This window comes from Mauremys mutica, chromosome 9 (genome assembly GCF_020497125.1).
Source record: "Mauremys mutica isolate MM-2020 ecotype Southern chromosome 9, ASM2049712v1, whole genome shotgun sequence".
Taxonomy (NCBI): domain Eukaryota; kingdom Metazoa; phylum Chordata; order Testudines; family Geoemydidae; genus Mauremys; species Mauremys mutica.
The window spans coordinates 20486664-20509292 of record NC_059080.1 but is presented as its reverse complement, the minus strand read 5'-3'; the positions used below and the strand labels follow the sequence as shown (position 1 = coordinate 20509292).

At 43.3% G+C, this 22629-nt stretch overlaps 1 protein-coding gene across 1 annotated transcript in view; it reads left to right on the top strand.

The window, feature by feature from the left end:
- The window catches only part of SLC16A2 (solute carrier family 16 member 2), a 106124-nt gene extending 84517 nt beyond the window's left edge, over positions 1-21607 (top strand). The window contains exons 3-6 of the mRNA XM_045031622.1: positions 5452-5914; positions 7302-7445; positions 10490-10718; positions 12213-21607. Coding sequence (XP_044887557.1) covers positions 5452-5914; positions 7302-7445; positions 10490-10718; positions 12213-12433 — 1057 coding nt within the window. The 3' untranslated portion in view covers positions 12434-21607. The remainder of the gene's footprint in view (positions 1-5451; positions 5915-7301; positions 7446-10489; positions 10719-12212) is intronic.
- Positions 21608-22629: the final 1022 nt, after the last annotated feature.

The following is a 22629-nucleotide window of genomic DNA, read 5'->3' as shown; positions in this document are numbered from 1 at the left end:
TGGCAAAGCTAGAACTCGGGTCCTCCTGCTCTGAAAGGATGAGCTGCTGCCTCTTGAGATGGAAAACACTGAAAGACCGGTCTACTGGAAACGTTGTATTCTATTTATTTATATTCTTATGTGTGTGCGCACATGCGCGCACACGCTCTCACACACTGTTTCCAGTGTAATGTCTTATGTAGCACCCTGCACCAAGCCCCCCCCCCCCACCGCGATCTCACTTCATGTTTAAAAAAAATTTCAAATAAAACTATGCTATTTGAGAAGAGAGCCTGATAAATCTATGGGGAATGCTGTATATGAATTCATGGCAGTGGAATAAATAGAACTGAAGTGCAGTGGTGGATTGCTTCAGAGAGAGACAGCATTTTACCCCATCATCTCTTTTCCTCCCAAGTACTTCTACAAAAGTTTCAAACTTTTTTTCCTTCACCAATAAAATGTTCATACAAAAGAAAGTAACTCTTCAGGCTAGGCCGCTTTTAGTTTTGGGTTTTTAAAGAAAAACAGAGCTTCTTTCCATTAGGAGCACTTCAAAGGTGAAATGCGTATTTCCTGCTTTCTCACTGGTGGTTTAAATTCCTTCAAATATCTTGTAAGGATAAAATCAAAGCCTTCTACAGCTGTGTCGCAGGGAGGGGGCCCTTTTTATTGGACTGCCTTAGGCAAAGTCTAACAGAAGTCAGGGGAAGAGTGGTGCAGCTTAGCAGTTTCCACGTGCTCCATCAGGATTGTAAAGTCCAGTTCTGAAATTTGGAACTACCAGCTTCCTCCCATAACAAGGGGTTTTTTAAATATAGCCACACCACACAGTTTCAGGTGACACATGTTGTAGATTATATGCACATATTGCAGTTACTACACTGAAACAGACCAATGGTCAGTCTGCTGTAGAATCACAGAAACTGGAAACGGTAAAGAGCTGCTAGACCATCTGCCTATCAATGCAGAATTGTTCCGTATAGTGCTATGTCCAGGCCAGTTTTAAATGCCTCAAAAAATGGGGGTGGGAGGGGGCTTCCATCACTCTCTATGGCAATGTCTTTGACTGTGGGCAGTGTCCTATGTTAGTTCAGAGGAAGGTGTTTAAAAATGCTGTAATTCACAAAACTGTGCTGTACTAGGGTGGTTTTCACTTTGTTTTGGCACTCACAGCAGAGAGGAGAATCAGGATTGAGTTGATTTTATAAATCAGACCCAAACCTTCCCTTTTTGCAGATCTTTGTTTTCTGCATGGAAAGAGACACCCACTCCTCTTTCCCCTTAGCAGCCCTAGGGAATGAATGTACAGTAACTCCTCGCTTAACGTTGTAGTCATGTTCCTGAAAAATGCGACTTTAAGCGAAACAATGTTAAGCGAACCCAATTTCCCCATAAGAATTAATGTAAATGGGGGTGGGGGTAGGTTCCAGGGAAATTTTTTTCACCAGACAAAAGATATATAGATATTGGTGTCTGTGTCTGTGTGTGTGTGTACACACACACACAGAGTATAAGTTTTAAACGAACAATTTAATATTGGTACACAGTGATGATGATTGTGAAGCTTGGTTGAGGTGGAGGAGTCAGAGGGTGGGATATTTCCCAGGGAATGCCTTACTGCTAAATGAACTAGCAATTGACTGAGCCCTCAAGGGTTAACTCTCACAACACTCTACAAGGCAGCAGGAAAGGAGGGAGGGCAGACAGACACACACCCTGTGTGTGAGGAAAAAAAATGCGCATTTCCCCTTTAAGTAGCTGACCCCAGGCTTAAGTACACTGCCTTGTTAATTAAATCAGCTTGCTGAGACCCAGCTACTGCCTAGAAGCTCCCTCCATCGTTGTGTGTTCCCCCTGTTCTATGGAAGATGGGGTACGCGGGGTGCAGGAGCAGGGAGGAGGGGGAGACACCTGACATTATCTCTCCTCCCCTGTACAGCAAGCAGGAGTCTCTGGGAGCAGCTCCAAGGCAAAGGGCAGGAGCATCACATGGCAGTGGGGGAAGGGACAGCTGCTGCACAGGGAACTTAGGGGAGTGGGGAGCTGATGGGGGGGCTGCTGGTCCACCCTGGTTCCAACCACCCACCAGCTATCTGCAATGGGCTGCTCTTCCTGCAAGCAGTGGACAAAACAGGCGGCTGCCAAACCACGTTAGAAGGGAGCATTTCACAACTTTAAACGAGCATGTTCCCTAATTGATCAACAACTTAACATCAAAACAATGTTAACCGGGAGGACTTTAAGTGAGGAGTTCCTGTACCAGTCACTTGCTATCACACCTCGACTCAAACCTTGGTCTATCCCTCGAACCAGCACTTATTAACATTTAGGGAACATTGTGTTCCCTTTTTTTTTTCTCCTCCTCCCCCATTTCCATGGGCCTCTGCATTTTCTGGTTCCCGCTAGCGAAATATCAGTGCTGAGTTAAGAATATCAACATTAGTGTTGGGCTTGAACTAGCATCCCAGTTCTGAACACCTATGAACGTGGTAGCGGTTCAGCATCTGGATTCAGATTTTCCATGTGCCCCTGGGCTCATCTAAAATGCCAGATCCAAACATCCCTGAATTTTAAGGTGTTTGAAATCCTAGTCCCTAATTTTGCAGTCTGTTTCTGTCTGGGGCCACATACTCATGAAATATTGGGAGTTCTACATGAAAACTGTTAAATAAACAGTGATTTCAAAGAAAAGCTTTGGGAGGTTGCCTTAATTGTCAGGGTTTTCTTCCCTGTTCTAGCCCAGTAGCAGGCATACATTGTGGCAGTAATAGTACTGGAGATTTTCAATTATGGCTTTCAACAAGCATTGTTACACTATTAATTAGTGGGAGGCTGCTGCGGCTCTAATGGGCTCTCAAGACGAGATAAACATCGGCTGTGTTTAATCTTCTTTTTATTCAATCTTTTAGCTGGATTTTGTTAAGCAAAGGCAGGAAACAATAGAATCAGAAACATTTAATATTCCAGTGGGGCTTTCCCCTTCCATATATCAGGCCTCACCTAGAAACCCTTCTCTCCCTAACTTCTGCCCTTCTGTGGGCTGTTTGGTTTGCAGGTGTTCTGGAAGGGACAGATTTCCCTAGAGAGAGAGACACCCTTTTTCTGCCCAGCTTGTACCCCTTGTTTTCCCCTTAGGCCTCTACGTTTATTTCAGTGATCTTCTTTGAACAGAGGATGGGTTATCATTGCTCCTATATCAGCCAGCAGGATCTCTGCTGCTGGGCCACATGAACTGCTCTTTCCCCACGGCTGAGCAGCCTACATAGTACCACTGCATTGCTGTGAGCCCAGGGAATGAGCAATCAACCTTTGAATCAGACCCAGATGTGTTAGCATGGGAGCACTTTATTCCCACCAGGGTCACCAATCTCTCCCTTCTCATCCCCTCCCTCCACTACCCAGTATGTGCATTGTGAAATAATCAGGCGATGTCTGCATCAGTCTTTCATCTCAAATGGTTTCTCCTCCACCAGTGTGTTTTAGAAATGGAATTTTTGCCCTGTGCTGTTACTGTTTCCTTTTATCATAAATATTGATAACCCAGTGAGGGATTAAATCATGGTTGACGGGTTTTTTTTTAGAGGATGGGTTTTTTGGGTTGTTTTTTTTTACTGTTGCTATGGTAACTCCAGAGCATTTTCTTTAATGCTTCCAATTTTTTTGTCAAGAAATCTTCTTCTCTCTTGCTTTCTGTGGCTGCTGCTTTTCTTTCTAAAATGTTTTCTTGTTGAGCAGTTAGGCAGGTTTCTGATACAGGGAGAATGCAAGCATCACATGTTGTCATTGAGCGGATTCTCTTTGTAATATCATTTTGCCTTCTGTGCTTTCCATCCCAAAGGACCCCAGAAGCACAGACTGTCTGTACCTGCCAAGAACCACCTGCAGAGCCAGACATTTTTCTGCAGGAATAGAAACACAGTCTTTGGCACCAAAAGCCCAGGCCTCTACCACCTGGGCTAAAGGAGAGCTCGTTCAGTTGGGAGTTGTAAGTCTGGGGCAGCCAGTAGAGAGAGAGGTTGTTGTAAATACTAAGCTGGTGAAATATACCCCACTTCTAAAATCCAACCACCTCTGAAGAGGACAGCAGCCAGCTCACAGCAAGGAGTTGGAAAGGAAAGTCCTGGACAAGGATCCAGAGGGAAGCCTCTGCTCTTACAAATCATTCTATAGGGTATTTTAACACCTATGCAGAGCAGACAGGATCTGTGGTTTTAATGTCTCCACTCCTTCCAGACCTGAAACTTGCTCCAGAGCTAGAAATCATTTTATCTCAGCTAAGGCTGCTAGTAGTGGATAATTTGGGGTTATGAAAGTGGTAGGGAAACCAGATGTCCTTCTAATGTCTGTATTCCACTTTAAATGGCTCATCTCAGACTGCAGCGGCATTTGTGTGTTTTGTCAAAGCTTTGTCCCTGAAGCAGTTGTGCAAAGGGTAAGGGAACGGCTACGAAATTATTACTCATCAGTGCACCCTACTTCTGAGGTTTCTCTGACATGGTTTGGTTTTGGAGGAGCCTGAAATTTGGCTTTTGTGAACGGTGGTTTGTCTTTGAGTAAGTTAGTGTAGCAATTGTGCCTTTCTGCACTAGCTGAGGAGACGGATTTGTAATGGAATTAATGATATACTTGTAAATATTTTCTGATTTCCTGTTGCTCTGTTTCTTCTAAGCAGGAATCTCCTCACCTGGTTTATTAATAGCAATTGGAGATTTAAAAAATTTAGTAAACGTTCATCCCAAAGGACTTGGCACATGGTCTGTAGGGCAATTATTTCACTCCCTATTAACATGCAGCCACCTCTGGAGTGGGTTACAGAAGCTGCTTAATAGCTCACAATAAAACTTCAGGGAACAATTGAAGAAAACAATAGCCAGTTAAAATTACCAGAGGATTTTAGAGCACAGAACTGGAATTTGGGCAGCAGTACTCATGTTCTCTTCTTGAATCCAGAGGTTCTTTAACCATTAGCGGTCAGGGCCTCCTGTTTTTAAATTGGGGCTGGTTGAAAATTTTCAGTTGGAACTGGGTCTTTTTATGCAAACCTGAATCTTTGGCTAAATTTAAATTTTTTGCAAAAAGTTTCTTCTTTCCATGGAAAATTATTATTATTTTTTAATCAAAAAAACAGATGCCTGAAAATCACAATATTCCAATTCAGATATGCTGCCACAGTGCCCCATGGGAGTTGAAGTTCAGTTGCTTCATGGGACCATTCTCCTCCAAAGCCAGACTTCATCTCCTATCAGATGTAATGGGCCATCTGTAAAATGGGGATAAACCTTGCTTTGTCATCTAGGCTGTAAACTCTTCCAGGCAGCAACTGTCTGTTCCTATGTATCTGTACAGTGCCCAGCACCAAATAGGACCTGATCTTGTCTAGAGACTCTAGGCTCTATTGGAAGATAAATAATACACAGCAATATCTGTTATCCTTTGCAATTTTAACCAAGGTGTTTTTTTTGCCAATAGGTCCCTGGAAGTCCGCTATTTCACCTATGGAATCCTCTTTGGATGCGGCAGTTCCTTTGCTTTCCAGCCCTCCCTGGTCATCCTCGGCCACTACTTCAAACGCCGTCTAGGCTTGGCGAACGGCATCGTGGCCGGAGGGAGCTGCCTCTTCTCAATGTCCCTTCCCTTCTTTTTGAAAACAATCGGGAGCACCATCGGGCTAGCTCACACTTTCCAAGTTCTCAGCGCCTTTATGTTCATCCAGATTCTCTTGTCTCTGACATTCCGGCCCATCTTGCCGCCATCTTGTGACTCTCACCATGATAGGCAAGATAAACTGGCCAGCCGGAACATGAAACAGCAGTGCGGGTCTCAGATGCGGAAGTATTTCAACATGAGGGTTTTCCGGAGACAGACATACCGAATTTGGGCTTTTGGGATTGCGACAGCCGTCCTGGGATACTTTGTACCTTATGTGCATCTGGTGAGAACATTTTAGGGGAGATAGAGGTGACCGCATGGGGTGTGGGAGGGGGGAATTATTTGTATCTCTTTTTGCAGCCGGTCTCATCCTCAAGTGTATGCCCTTGCCCCACCCCACATCTTGGCTGTGCTCCGAGTGCTGTTGATGGGCTCCAGTAGGAGCCTTATTTCTAGTACTCAGCAAGAGGGAGAATCACCACAATGTGGGAGAGCTGCAAGGAGGTGAGAGGAGAGACTAAGGATATGGCTCCTTCCTAGAGATTCTAAGGTGGTGGGTGCCAGGCTGAAGGACCATTTCATAGCTCAGACAGGTAGCTCAAGAGCCCCCTGAACAATCACACCCAAGCATGTTTCCAGCTAAAAAGTCCCATTGATTAAAGTGCTGTAATTGCATGTAGTGCTTCACAAAGCCTCTGACGGTGCATGGCCCCTGCTCCAAAGAGCTTCCGCTCCACTGTTGGGAACTCCCAATAGATGGCTCAGAATGGAGCAGGAGCTCAGGCCTAGGGAGCTATGGGGAGGCATTATGGGTGAGAAGGGCCAGCACAGGGAGGCTTCAGGCAAGAAATGGGTTTTTACAGAGGAGTGGGAGGACGCTTGGCACATGTGAGGTGGGATGATTTTTCAAACGTGAGAGGGATGGGCCACGCCAAGAGCAGGGAGGTGAGAGCTGAAGGAGGACACAGGTTGAGAGGAAAACAGGAATGGCTGGAGCTGCGGAGAGTCTTGATGACGAGAGTGGAGTGCGCTGCAGAAGCTTCTTTGAACAGAAATAGCGAGAGGCAGGAGCCAGCTTTGGGGTGTGTCACTAATAGAGCATTCTGATTGGCTGAGCCTCCCCATGGACTTCATCTGTATAGTAAGTCGTGGCAGGTAGGACAATTACCGCATGCCACTGAAGTAGACTTCGAAGGCGTGAGGCTAAGGGACTTTAACCCCTTGAGTGCCTAGGTTAGAGCACTTGCTGCAGTTTGAGAATAGGTTACCAAACCGACCCATCCGGCTCACACAGAGAACCACGTAATGCATAACATAGGGCTGTGCTGTTGCCTTCGTGGAATTGAAGCCATAACAAGCGGTGAGGGAAATAGGTCTGTGCAGTTACTGGACGTTACCGATAAGGTGGGCGATGGTGGAAGCCTCTTACGTAAGGGCTGCCATTATGTTTGGTGCCCTACAGTGGATCTAGCATTATGCAGCCATTCTCTAATAGCAATTAATCCCTTGAGGGGAATTTTATACATGGTTATAATTAGTACCCAGAAATAGACATTCCTCTTAGAGATTCCTGCTTTAATGTTTGACAGTCCCAGCAAGTCCATTTTTGGTGTGTGTAATTAATAAGTTTATTGAGGATTAATGTCCTTCTTTTCCTCCCTGAACCCTAGATAAAGTATGTGGAGGAGGAGTTTAAAGAAAACGAAAAGGAATGGATTCTCTTGGTTTGCCTTGGAGCCACATCAGGCCTTGGGCGCTTGGTTTCTGGCCGGATTGGTGACTGCATTCCTGGACTGAAAAAGATTTTCTTGCAGGTACGCTATGCCTAATCCTCACAAAAAGTGCATGCTAAGAATGACAGTTTTACTACCATGGAATGATTTGTCCATACAAATATCAGTACTTTGCACTTAGCACCTTTCATCCAGGGATCTCAGAGTGATTTACAAACAATTAACCCTCCCAACACCTCGAGAGGTAGAGAAGTATTATTAAATCAATTTTACAGAAGGGTCAGTGGAGGCATAGAGAAGTTATGTGACTTACCCGAGATCTTGCAGCACCTCTCTGACAGAGCTAGGACTAGAACTCAGGAAGTCCTGACTCCTAGTGTCTTTCCTTGACCACTAGACACACTGCCTTCCTCTCTGGATTTTGTGCGCACATCATTGACATCACGTGGCTGATCCATCAGATAGTTCTTCTCAAGGCTTCGTAAAAGGTCCTTCTCAAGATTTGGGTTAGTTGCTCTCCAAGGAAAAACAGAGGATCCCATGGCATCATTGGGTTGACAGTAGGGGGTAATACTGGTGTCCTGTTCTGTATTCCTTATTTAAAAACCCCAACAACCCTGGTTCTGATAGCGAAGGGCTTGTCTACGTGTGGCAATGTGCACAACAGGGGTGTGATTGCTAAAGCACATTAACGTGTTGAGCACTAATTGGTCTGTGTAGCCCCTGCTGGTGCTCACTCAAGGTCCTTGCAGCTCTTTAAAGTGGTACTGTCAGCAGGGTCTCTCTATAGACCCAATTAGTGCACAACACGTTCGTGCGCTTTAGAAATCACACCCAATAGTGTGCATTACCGCACCGTGGAGGCAAGCCCCGTGACTGACTGTAAGCTGCTGCCTTCACGGTACCTAGCTGTTTTTTGGGGATAACTAGAGTACGAGAGGCCCTACACAAAACTATATTCTCCTCTCTCTTTCAGTGTCAAATTCAGCCCTGGTATAAGAGGAGCAACTCCCCTGGCTTCAAAGGAATTGCTCCCACTTATATTAGGGCAGAATTGAGCCCTTCTAAGCAGCATGGGCTAGAGTCACAAAATAAGTTAGGTGCCTAAATCCCAGAAACAGGCCCAAATGGGATTGACAAAACCCCCACTGAGGTGCTGCTGAACCCTATAGGCACCTAAACTCACTTGGCATCTCAAATTTTGCAGTAAAAGTGCCCTGAGTGCTTATATTTCTGCCTCTGCATATGCGTGTTGCAGCCCTAAGTCCCAGAGCAATGCACAGACGGGGGAGAGAGAGGCATTCCTCCACCTACTTCGCCTGCAGAGCCCAATCCAGTGCACATGCACAGAGACCATCTACCAGATCGGGCCCCTGTAGACAAGCTTGCACAAAACTGCTGGGAAAATGGGGGAAGAGGAGAAGGACCTCCCTCTGAACTTCTGTGCCCAGTGGTTAAAGTACTCACCTGGGACATGGGGAATCCTAGTTCAAGTCACCCCTCTGTCTAAGGGGAGGAAGGACTTCGAACAGGGATCTTCCATCTCTCAGGTGAGTGCCCTAGCCAATGGGCTGAAAGTTATAAAGGGGGGCTCCTCCCTCCCTCCCCCAGTTTCTTGCAAAAACAGGTGTAGGCAAAAACACCAAAGAAGATTTGCAGCTGAGAATCCCAAGTAGAGGGAGGTGCCTCCCTGTAGTCTGAATTTAGGCACTAACTCCCTGAGGGGGGCGGGGCTTAGGCTACATCCTTTGCAGGGTCCTTTGCCTTGGTACCTCCCATTGGCTCGCTTAGGTGGAAAGGCACCTAGCTTACTGGCTTTTGAGAATCCCATTCCTAGGAGCCTAACTCAGGCTTTGTGAATCCCAGTGATATTCTAGGCACCTAAAAGTTAGGCAGATCAATGCTGAGTGTAGCACCATCTACACTCCTTTGCAAATCTAGCCTCACGTGTAATGTCAGGTAGATCTACAATGTGGGGCTAAAACACCTTTATTCCTTATTGCCCTGGTATAGGTGCGTTGCCTCATTTCTGTTAGGGCTTTAGCTTTTGGAGAAAGAAAATCTGAGTGTTATTCCTGCCTTTTCTTTCTATAGTTTAGGGAGGGAAGGAAATACTAGTGTTTTATCTTTCAAACTAGATAGCTTTACCAAGACTAGAGGCTTGCATGCAGTTCCAAGAACCAGGAGGTCTAAATATTTATTCTTGCAGCTGTGGCAAAGATCCTACAGGCTGTAAAAAGGTAACCAAATACAATGGGCAGTAATTGCACCCTTTTAAAGTCACCTTAATGAGGGCCTATGTATTGTGTAACTTTATTAACACTTAATAGGTTTGCTAATATGCTGGGCTTTTCTTCTCCTGCAAGCTTTTTTTCCTCTTCATTATTTCCACAAACTCTTCATTCTCTGTAGTTAAGTGTTCTCTTTAGGTTTCTGGGCCATGTTACCTCAAGCATGTGGCATAGGGGAGGCAAAGTCAGAGCCTAGGGCCAGATTTTCTAAGGTATTTAGACTCCTACTGGCATTTTCGAAAGCGCCTACGTGAGTCAGGCAACTTACATAGATTTCAGTTAAGTTAGGTGCTGAATCTGCTTTGGTGCTTTTGCAAATGCTGTGAGGTGCCTACCTGCATTTTTAAAGTGCCTAAATGCCTTTGGAAACCTGGCCCTGTTGGATAAGTAGTCAGTGTTCCAAGGCACAGGGCAGGTGGGATGCCTGGAAGCAACGTGTCAAGGTTAGGAGAGTGGCAAGCAATTGAGCAATTCAGTTGGAAGCAAATATCTGGGGCAGTCAAGAAGGTGTAGCCATTCCGGAGAGTGTGTGGCGTCGGGAAGAGAGACAGGTTGCTTATTGGATGTAGTACTTGGCAAGGTCAGTCCAGACACTTGTAGCCAGAAGGCTAGGGAGCTGGCAATGGGTTCCTGAATTATTTGCATAATTTCTCCAGCAAGCGCTCTTCTCTTAAAAGGAAATGCTCTCAAGTCACCAAGGAAACTACAGACTGGGACTATGGGGAATAATATTCTGCCTTTAATGTCCCTGCTGCCCTTGGACTTGCATTAGGAAGGCATGATTTTGTCATCTGTCACAGTTATCTTAGTGATGTCTATACTTTGCCTCTTCAGGTTGCCTCCTTTATGCTTCTGGGCCTCATGTGCATGATGATCCCTCAGTGCCAAGCGTTTGAGGGGGTCATTGTCGTCTGCCTCTTTCTCGGACTGTGTGATGGATTCTTTATAACCATCATGGCCCCCATAGCCTTTGAACTGGTTGGACCCATGCAAGCTTCTCAAGCCATTGGCTATCTCCTGGGACTTATGGCCATTCCAATGACAGCTGGCCCACCAATAGCAGGTCAGTAACCATCAGAACGTAGGGCCCTAGGATTTAGTTAGAATTCTGTCTTAAGTTTTTTTTCATTAAATTATTGGAAGGGTGATGTGTTGTTAGAGGAGTAGGATTGTCACCTTCATCTGTTCTCATATTGTGTGATGCAGTTTCTTACATTTATTTGATCCTGTATCCACTTTGACTTTAGCTGAAATACATCTACAATTAGCCCTTTTTTCCATTATTTGACTGCCAGCAGTTTTCCCTTCCGGCAGCTGAATAATTGAAAAAATGAGCAGAGGATGATTCATTTTCAAGGCAATTTGGTCAAATTTTTCAGCACAATTAATAACAAAATTGCCCAGAGTTAGTGAACATTCCAGTAACCTGGCAGAGAGCTGGACTTAAAGTTTTATGTAGGTGCCACTTATGATCTGCTCTCATATGAAATTTAGGGTTGGAGTTTTGCCTGATCAGCAAAGGATAAGGCCCTAAACTGAGTCAAATCTAAAGATATACGCTTGGGCCCTGATCCTGGAAAGACTTGGACACATATTTAAGCATGGGAGTAGTCTCAAAGTTCTTAAAATTGAATGTGTATGTAAACCCTCTGCAGGACAGGCCCTTGAACAAGAAGAGTATCTGCAGTTGCACTAGCTAAGCTAAAAAATTAAGGTTGTCAATCCGTAGACAACTGGGCACAAACTGATCACCAGCTGTTTTCAGGAAGAAACTCTGGCTGTTGCAGAATTATAAGCTTTATAGCAGTATTCATCAGAAGCATCCTGAACTGGGTCTATTACACACAGGATTAGGTGTCTTTCATTTATACAATTCCTATGTAGGAAAATTCCCAGCAGCCCCTTCCTAGTGAGTTTCCAACAGTCCTAGAATGATGATGGCAGTAAATGCATCAATCTCAGAAGCGTGGCCATCTCAGAACTCACTGAACTAATAGAAGTGCAGAGTTATGACTGGGTTTGGAGGGATTCATTTATAATTGGTACATGTCAGTAGCTGTTCATTTCTTCCCTAACCAAAAAACTAACTAAAACATGTATCAGCAAACCAAATATTACAAAGGAAGGAAGTTAAGAATGAACCAGTTGCACTTATAGATTGCTGTTAACCTCTTTGCTTGTCATATTTGTTTGGCAATCAAGTATTTAAGAAATTTATCTGAAATGTCTGATTATTAAATACCTTGACTTTGTTTTTGGGGTGAATCTGAGATTCTGCATTCAGCTCTGATTTAAATAACAGTTAGCATTTGAGATTCTGATTCTTAAATTTCTTAATGTGAAAATGCCATTCTGATACAAATGTTTACATACCAGTGGGGAAGATCCCACTCTGTGGAACTAAACATCGATATTATTCCATGCTTTAAATACCAGATTCTTCCAAGTCTAATTTATGATGGAGTTGGAGAGAGACTAAGTTGTCTCCTCTTTTGATTTAGGGAGCTTAGATTAGCCATCATACTGAAGCAACAACCAGTGTCCTTCTGTTTTTCAGGATACCTCCATGATTATTTTGGGAATTACTACCTAGCCTTTTACTTAGCTGGAGTTCCCCCAATTATTGGGGGCTTGGTCCTGTCTGTTGTTCCTCTGATCCATCAAAGAATGCTCAAGAAGCAGCAGATGGATTCTGGCAAAGACAAGATGTTGGCTTCAGAGACTGTCATGAACGGTGAGCTTCTTCCAGGCTGTCCTGCCACTGAGGCGCACGTGTAAAGCCTTTCCCCATGCAGCCATCCACACCCAGACACACACACACACACACGCTATCGCCACCAGCATCTTCTCGCTTGACTGAGCACAGGCCCTTTTCTAAAAGGAGCGGGACCCTCCCAGATTGCAGATGAGCAGCACCAAATACGTAAAGAAGAGTTCTCCTAGTTCCAAGCATGAGCTAACGGAGCCGTTTTTCAGGATGTTTTGATTTGAAAGTTGCGTCTTTCACCAGCACTTTTCTAAAGAGAATTCTCACTAGAACTCTAACTCCATTCCCCCCCCCCAATTTTCTGTTTCTCACAGCAATGGTTTACAGTTAATTAAATGCCTTTAAAACAGGCTGTATGTGGAGCTTGTTAACCCTTTTGATTTTAGTTTCAGATCCATCCCATCACACAGCGGTGTCAGTGCTGCTTGGATGATGCCTTGGAGTGGGATTCCATTCCATGCCGCCTCAGTTTAATCTGCAATTAACAAATTTTCAGACTGTTTTTTGATCCCATGTGAAGGCAAAAGAATTCCAGTGGGGGTAATCTTTGTATCTTTTGTGAGAGTGCTCTCTCTCCCTGTCCTTCAAAGAATCTATCTTTGAAGCTGTCAGCATGCTTTTATGGACCATCAGTTAATCTCGATAGTATGGTCTGCCAGTAGACTCGAATTCCTGCTATTCATCCCTTGCTGTCCCATGTTAATGTACACCAAGAAGGGAACAGCCCCTTATTATCTAATCTTCTACCCATATTGGCTGAGGACAGTGAAGGTAAGTTAACGCATTGGCTACTTCAGATGTGAGTTTCACTGGTCTCAACACTCCTGTCTTTCCATCTGTTCTTGGAGCATGCTGCATTGCAGTGGAAGAATGCTTCTGACCACTTGCTGTGACTCGGTGTATCACTGGTCTCCACCAAAGGTTTAGGGCTTTGGGTCACTGCAGGAAAAAGAGGGGGGGTTGATTAAACAGAAGGGCAGAAAATAAAGTAAAAAAAGAATGATTGGCTTTGCGCAGCTACTATGAATGGCCAGCTCTATGCATTCAGGTTTACTGCTCTGAAAGCCAGGAATCTGTACCATTTCCCAGTGGCTCAATCTGTCATTCATCTCAGATTTCTTGACCAGTAACTAAATTAGTATGCTTCCAAACCATCCATTGAGAGGGGAAGTAACGGGGGCTATTTTAGGATTGTGCTGTAATCATTAAAATACTAAATTTGCAAGGCAACAAAATTACTAGCATTGAATCCTCCAAGAGGAACAGTTAGTCGGAGCTGAGTCCTGATGTTTACACAAGTCAGCGTTGGCCTGAGCCATTCCAGTTGGTTAACTCCTCTTTTAGTATTATTTTTTTAATTAAGTTGCAATATGTGAGTTAGTTTTCGCTCAGAATTCTGAATCCCCTAGCATACCTGTAGGGCTGTCAAAACATGTGCTGTGTGAGCAGAGGGGTAATGCTCTGCCGTGCAGATGAGCTCACACGTACCTGTTCTGTATTACTCAATAATAATCAACATGTCAGTGTTACAGGAGCTGTGGGAAAAGACCGAACATTTTTTTAAAGCCACCTGGCTCCTTTTTAAAAACAAAAAATAGTCTGCTGCAGTATTTAACTCTGTGCTCATGCAGGAGCCCTGCAGTGGGCCAGAGTGAGGTGTCAGTTTGGGAGGCGCGGGGATTGTGCAGAGGCCGGCAGTTGAGCTGGCTGGGTGTCCTAAGTGATTTGCATTGTGAGAGAGAAGCATTCTCTCTTAGTGCCACTGATGCAATATGTGGCTTTTATTCTCTGAACATTTGTGTGCTGCAAATGTTTCTGTGCTTGATGTAGGAAGAGTAGTGTCAGCTATCCAGCTGGATCGTTGCAAATCAAAATCGCCTGCAAGGCCTTGGTGACCTCTGCCCTCCTATGAGCCAGCAGAGAGAGAGCAAGTTCGGCAGAAATAGAGACCTCTGGGGTTGCACTGAATCTAGTTCATAGAATCAAAGACTTCAGTACATCTTGATCTCGGAGAGAAAGCGCAATAAAAATAAATACAACAGAAGTGAATTCACAGCATGGAATGAAGGCAAAACTCAGCACTGCACAGAAGCTAATTATCACCAGGGCAGGGGTGGCAAATACAATATAGGGCTGAAGAGAAAGGGAGCTTCCCTAGCTCCATGTTTATGAAACCAGTAAGCTGCTTGTTAACCAAGAGAAATGAGGTTCCCTGCGGATCTACCTCCAGTGGGAGCCCTGAATATCTGATAGGAAATCAGTCTCACAGATGATTTTTCTAGGTTTCTATATTGGTGATCAGTCAGTAGAGAGGGATATTGTTGGCCAAAAACAGAGTAATCGGGTCCTAGATGTGAAGTTTTCATACATCTACAAACTTTTTTTTTACAAGCCATGAACTTAAAAAAAAAATAAAAATAAAAGCTACCATTAAAAATGTTACAGGAAAAAATTTACAGATGGACATACTATGGTAGCCTTTCTTTATTCTCATTGTGAGTGAAGAGATCTGTAACCTTAAGACAAAACACTGAACCATAGACTTATCTCCAGTCCGTGCCTACAAGTCCTGTTAACGTTCGCCTTGGTGGGAGTTTGGCATATGGATTGCGGGCTCAGTATGCCCCTTTTGCTTTAACAGCATTGCCTGTATAAGCTAAGGTCTTGTGTTCTGATCTTTTGTAAATTTCTGTCCCTGTAATATCTGGAGAACTAAATGATATTTTGTAGCACTTACAACTTTACCCAAACAAGATGTGTGTCTTTTTTCCCCCTGTCCTCAAAAGATATGCGTGCTTTTCTGTGACCTTATTTACTGTTATTCGATTCACATGGGCTAACATACGAAGCAAATTTTCTAAACTGATTTCTTATTTTGTGATGTGTATGCCAGGAAGCAGGCAACACAGCAAGACTGGGCACATATCAGAGCCAGGGGAGATTGTGTCACCTGGATAGATGCTTGGTGAACAGGCTTGTACTTCATATCAGTGCCTTGATATGGGCCAGACTGTGATTTCACACTGGGAATTTTTTTATTCCATTGAAGTCAAAGGGACTGTTGGCAGAGTAAGAGCATCACAGTCTGACCATAAATCTCTTACGAGAAGAGACGAAGAGGACTTTGCATTGCAAATTTCTTCATGTCTTGGGGGCAGGGGGCAGGCGGTGTATGTATGTCCTGCGGGGACGGGGGGTTTCTTATTGGGTTGTGTTGTGCGCGTGCGATGTCTCTACGTTAGCTGCGGGTTTTTTTAGCTTATTCTCAATTTTGGGGCTTTGCTGTGAAGAGGTGGAAGGGAGTTTAATTTTAAAAAGAGGATATAACTGACTTGTAATAGTACAAGCAGTGCTGTCTCAACACCAGCCCTGAAACAGTAAACAGATACATGTCAGGGTTCATAACTAATTGACTACACATACTGATATCAAACAATAAGGCACTCTGTGTTGTCTGCAGATTAATTCTAAATAGTAATACTTCTCTAACTCCTGGGAGACCAATTACAGATAAGTCCAGAATTGTCTCAGAATTGCATGCCCCAATACTCTCCTTACCTGTAAAGATCTCACATTGAGTAATAATCCACTTTCTGAAAACTCTCAAAGCACATGGGTTCTTATGTGCTAGAATATAACAGCACCATGAAATTATGATCCACGTCTTTAAGAAGGTTTTAGCTTTCTGTATCATCAGAGGTAGCTAGCGTTCTCTGCAAAGTAGATGGGGAGTGCCATAATAAAGATAAACAAACTTAGTTTATCTAGATTTAGAGGGAAAAGGTGGGGGTTAGCAAACAGTAGTCTAACCTCAACATCTTTTCTGATTGTAGGCGTACTCTTAATCAGTAATTAAGGGACCAAATTCTTCTACAGGAGAGATGTTTATTTGAAAAATTAGGGCAAAATTCTCCTCTTTCATGATCCGTACATTGAAGCTAGTCTCTGATATTTGGTGCTTTGAACAAAACAGATGAGGGTAAAGAAAGCCAAACATTGGAGCAGCCTTATGCCAGATAGATGCAGGAAGAGAATTTTGCCTTTAACTGTAAAATAAGCCGCTCTCTTATAGTTTAGTAAATTGCTTACATAAGTACTAAGGTATGTCAGGCAGCCTCTAGAAATTATTGCACACTATTGGTATGCAGTAGAGATGAGGCTGAACGTCAGAGTGGTGTTAACCTTGTAGCAATTGCATTAATTTCCCAGAAATTACCTGCCCTTGCTTTGTGCCCATTGGGAGTCCACTGTTGCAAAGCCAAGCTATGACTGTAAGCAGCTTCTCCAGTGTAGTCAAAATGAAGTGAGATGCATGGGCTGCTCTTCCCGGTGCATTATCTGGGGAGCTAATATGCTTGTGGTTCCTGCTAAGGACTAGGTTCTGAAATTCCTACTAGGACAGAATTCCTGTTTTGAAGTCAAACTTGCCAGAGTAAAAACTATAGGATCATCCCCTGGAGTGCAGTGTGACTTGATCCTCTTGTTCAGGGTGAAGTTGTACTCCAGCTGACAGCGAAGACTTGATCCTGGCTTGTCCATTGCTCTGCAAAGTGTGGGAGCCCTATTTGTTTTTTTCTCGTCAGTAGATAATTTAATAAAAGTATCTTCTTTCTGAATCAAATCAAATCTATGAATCGTGTCATGTCAGTGTGAGAGCAGAGGCCACCACCATGACAGCTTGAAATGTCTGTTTCCTGTTCCGTTCCGTTTCATTTGGGGTGAGGCATTTGCTAGGTGAAGCCTCTCTAGCACCAAAGCAGTATTAACCTTGGAGTATTAAGTGATAGTGCACAGGCTGCAGTTAATGAAATTATCTTCTCTTTCAGCAATAAAACCATGGGAAAATCAAGCAAGGAGGGGATAGGCTAAACTGTGTGTCACAGTAGAGTTAGCAGTGGATCCAGAGAGAGCTGAAGACAAATTTATAACCCTATATTACAGTATGTCAGAATAGGACATGTTGTAGGGACACACCAGTTAAGGATATATTGGAGTTTCCATTCTAAACCCTTACCTGCAAGATGCTCAATACCTGCTGCTAAAAACTTGGTATATAAGATTTAACTCCTGCCACTCTGGGAGAAGACAGGACATGGTAGCAGGGATCAAAGGATCATGTTTTCTTCTAAAAATCTGTTTAAGTTTATATGAAAGTCAGAAAATGTGTGTGGGGGGGGTATTACCATTTGTCGGTGATCTGGCTGTCCTGGGTATTTGCTGCACTCCATAATTGAAAAATAATTATTTTTCGAATTCATGTATCTCGAATAAGGTTGGGACTTTCTACATAAAAGAAACTGTTTCATCATCAATGACATTGAGGTTTTATGTTCAGTCAGGTTTTTTTAAAGCTTTGTTTACCCTAAACAAACATTAAGAAATGAAATTCAATAATCCACATTCTTAAAACTGCCTGTGGGTGAAATCTGTGGAAAACCATACAGGCCATTTATATCCCATGCAAAAGTTTGAGTGTATGGAGTCTTTCAGAGGCCTTCTGTGCTGGGATGAATTTCATCTTCAATGCACACTGGTAGGCCAGAATGTCACTATCCAGTGATGACCTATTTTTTCAAGAAGTTTTTAGACCCATCTGTATTTCAGAGATGGCATGAACCCAGACTCAATAAAGGAGTCCAAGTTAAATACATACATACTTAATCTACTGTGAAGGAGTCAAATTCTGCTCTCAATTACTATTGTGGTGTTACCAATGTAAAAGTGAGTCACTGGGGTTGCATCATAATAACAGAGCAGAAAAAGACCCGATCTGTCTATCTCGGTGACTGCCTAGCACTAACTGTGCTGAGGGCTGTCTGATTTCAGCATCAGTATCTTATACAAACCAGTCAAGCTGCCTGTGTCGTTGCCGCTCTGCATTATGCCTGACTTGGTCATAGAGAGCGTTGCCACTGAAGTGCCTCAGAATAACCATGAGCTGAGCCAAAAGCTCTGAACTAGGAGATCGGAACTTCAGCTCTGGTTTATAATCTCTCTTGGGCGAAATCATAACACTAATTTAGGCAAAGTTATTAACAAACTAATTATTTGTATTGCATTGCTTGATTCTTAGCTTCACTACTTTTCATTGGGGCAGAATAACCTTTCCTCATCTCACTGGAAATGGAAAATATGAATGGGCTTAAAAGAGCTGAGGACGTGCCCCAAACAAAGCAGTGCCTCATCTCTTTCCCCCCATCCTCTCAGCATTCATTCACTAGAGCTGATGGCCAATATTCCTCCCTAGAGAAAAACTAGCTTTCCGAAATGTCAAATTCTGTAATTTTAGGGCAACCCCTTCTAATTTCCAGCTGTCCTTTAACCTGCTGGAGGCTTTAGAAATATGCACTATACAAGTCATCCTTAAACACTCATCCAGCTGACAAGTCTGGGTAATACCAGCATTCTAAGGTTAAACACTAGTGGCTCTGGCTCTAATGCCTATTTGGTTCCTTTTTAATTTTTTTACATAGTTCCTTGGTTTTGATCCATTGACTTGGTAAGATTGCTTATTGGGTCCCCAAGCCAACAGATCAGACAGCATTAGTTCATAACAATTAAACCATATGAGGCAGTTTCACACATCATTTCCAGGGAAACCCTCTGAGAACTTGCTTACAGAGAACCTTCATTTATAAAGGAGCAAAATGGCAATCCCAAATTGTTACAGTGCATAACAGTGCAAACCTCCCGCTATAGTGACATTATTATGCAGTGGGGAAATGATTTGAGTATCAGAAGGTTCCACTCTAGTCAGCCAGAGCCTATAATATGGTTTGCATTCTGGCTCGGGAGTTACTTCATACATGGACATCCCAGCTCATCTTTGGGAGCAGAGCATAATTCCATATTTATTGAATCACTAGATTTGCCTCCCATTAATCATCATCGCTGGCATGACTTCCTGATGGCATTTGTGCACTTGCGACAGCAGGTGTCATTCTCCAGTGTGTTGCATCTTGTGGGGTCACATCTGTGCCAACTTGGTGTCAGATGCCGCTGTTTTCATTGAGTGGCATATGTGCAAATGGCACCACGAGTCGCAAAGCAGTGGCCCCGGTGACTTTTGTTCTAGTGACATTGAAATCGCCTCTGCACTTACTTTAGCAGAATGATCCCACATGACCGTCTCATTTTTGTAAATAATGTTGAAGTCGCTTTACTGTTGCCGCCATGTACTCTTAGTCTCCAAACAGCTGGAATACCGGGGATTCTAACCACACTCTGTCCTGTTGTGTTGGAGATTTTGCAGCCTTCTAGTCAGGCTTAGGAAACTGAATCATCTCTGAAATAAATGTTTTAAAAACGAAACTGTGCTGTTTGTTTACTGTTCAGTAACCTAATAGTAGCCTGCCAGCTCCATTTACCTCTTACACACATAGAGCTTTCCAAATCAAAGTGCTTTTCCCTTCACATCTGTTAAAACATTTGCATTACTGATTGCAAATACAGGACCTAATGAACAGAGCATGCTCAGTGTATGCACTCTAGTCCTTGTCAAATGCAAGAGGTGCATATCAAACAACAACAACAACATGGTTTTAGTATGTGAAAAATTTGCTTTTGAATTATGTTTTCTATAGCTAAAGATTTTTTCATTTTATAATGTACTTTCCAAAGTTCATTCCCTTAGCTACTTTCAGTTCCAACTGCCAAGACAATCGTAAATGTAAAGCATTAAGCGTATTGTTAGTCTCTAGAGTTAGCCATTCTGTTTAGTAAGAAATGAAACTTTGTGTACAGTTTTTTGGGGGAGGGGGATTGTTTTTTAATAGATGTGCAGGCTGATTGTTTACTGAAGTCAGATTTCTGCTTGGATTTGACACACTCCGCTTTTCATTGATCACAGACAGACTTCAAACTGTCTTTTTTGGTAGGATTTCCAGCCTTCCCTCAATCTGTGCATGAACTTTTGATCCTGAAATGGCTTTGTGCTTTCCAGAATGGTCATTCTGGAGTTTCAATGCATTTGAGTTTGTTGTTTTGTTGGCTTTTGAGCACATCAAATCAAATTGCCCTGTACTTTCCCAGCATATCCTATTTCACCAGACCCAGGAATTTCACATAATGGAATTCATCAAAGCAGGAGGAGGGACTTTGCTTGGGAGATGTTGGGCAATTTGAAAACAATCCATTCTCCCCTCTTGAAATCCAGCCACCTGAAAGGCAACTCTGCGTGTGTGAACACCAGAGGCTGAGGTTTAAATTTATGCTGATGGGTAACAGATGAGTCTGGTCATGGGTTTCCGAACCCATTATGAAGATCGTCATAATCCTATAATGAATGGTCCCCAGCGCCCTCCCTGTCAAATCTGTTTGTTTAAAGGATGGTTTGGGTTATGTGCACGGGAATGTCTTTCAGGCCCCAGTGAGGTGGTGGGAGATGAGCCCTTCAGCATCCCTGTAAGGCCTTTTGGAGGCTGGGATTCGTTGCTTTAGCCAGCTTTCCATGCTGATTTGCTGGTAAAACTTGCTTTGAGGGTGATGACCAGCAGTCCCCACCAGAAAGACAGTGGATAAAATGCTTATTTGCCCTAGGTAGGCTTTACAAATCCTCCCATTTGTCCTCTGCTTGGAGCTCCAGCTCATCATCTGAAGGGTGTGGCCTGCCATGTGCTGAGCACCCTCAGCACCTATTGAAATTGCTTCAGGTCAATGGAAGCAGAGGGCATTCAGCACTTAGACCCCAATTTGGCAAAGTACTTAAGCATGTGCTTAAGTCCATCCCTATTTAGCAGAGCTCTTGTGTATGTTCTTAACTTAAAATTGAAGTCAGTTCTGTCCAGTATAGCTATGTGTTCCTGAATTAGTGCTGAGCACTTTTGCTGAATGGGGCTGGGTTTTAAGCATATGCTTAACGTAAAGCAAGTACTTAAGTGCTTTGTTGAATCAGAGCCATATAGTGGGTGATTAGTACTTGACAGAATCAGGCCCTTATGAGATCATGAGCTTCAGATAAAGAAAGCTAGTTTATAAATCTAAAGGCCAGAGTTTGATGTCTCCTCCAGATAAATGTTTTATATTCCCTGAAGTTTTGTACTTGGAAGTGAAGTATTTGGATGTGTTTAAAATATGACTGTCCTTTTCAGATGTGAACTTCTGATTGTTGACATAAAAAAGCACATTTTTGTAAATGTTTATTAATGTTTTAAGGACGTGTAGAATTAAAAGAGAGAAAAAATTGACTGGGCTTTTGCTTTTCTTCTGTCCTTGCCATATTTCCCTTTCCTTCCTGATCTGCGCACACAGCCTTCCCATAGATCCAGTGTCCCTGAGACAGATAAACTGATTTCAAAACACGCCTGCATTCAGTTGTGGAATTTTCAAAGATAAGGAACTTCAGAGATTACAATATAACACAGCATTTATTTTCTAGACTCTTTCATACAAACTGAAACAACCCAAGGCACTTTGCAGAGGTAATTTAAAAAAAAAAATCCCATAGGAAACTTTTCAATCCCCATTACATTTTCTAGGCTTTTAGAATGTCTGTGGAACTCCACAGTGGTTTCATCTCTACTAAATTTTGTGGCAGTTTTCTAGAGGGGCAGACTCATTAGCAGCATGTTTTTGGAGGTTGTTTTTAAGCTAGCCAGTTACTGGGCTCTGCTTTTGGCAGATTTCACACTGCGGTTGTCAAATACTGACTCAACCACCCACACCAAAAAGAGGGTGGGGGTTCGGGGAACAGCGATTCATGGGGTTCTGGCTACTGGCCTTTCTGAATTTCTGGCTAAAGCATCCAACAATTGTGATCTGTTTTCCTCTATTAGTTGCCAGTGTTTCCTTGATTGCACATATTATTTCCTTGATCTGTATCCGTCTAGTTCTGTAGCGCACAGAACTGAGCTCATACACTATCTCTCTCAGCATACCGATTGCTGTACCCTTAAAGCTCCCTGTCCAGGGAAGATGTGGGCTGCTTCCACTCCCTTTTGCACAGGCTGAGTGGTGCAAAGGGAATGGAACAGGTCAGAGAATGTACTCCCCTGACTACCTTTCAGAGTGATTTTTGTTGCAGGTTTTCCAAACCCTTTACACACCATTAGCTGATTTAAGCCTTGCAACAGCCCTGTTTAGTAAATAGTTCAGCTGCAGAGAGATTAAAGTGTACATGTTGAAAAGAGTTCACTCACTGTTAGTGCTAAAATTCCTGAATACTCAGCTTGAGCACCTATATACTCAGGCATCTACTATGAATGGATTC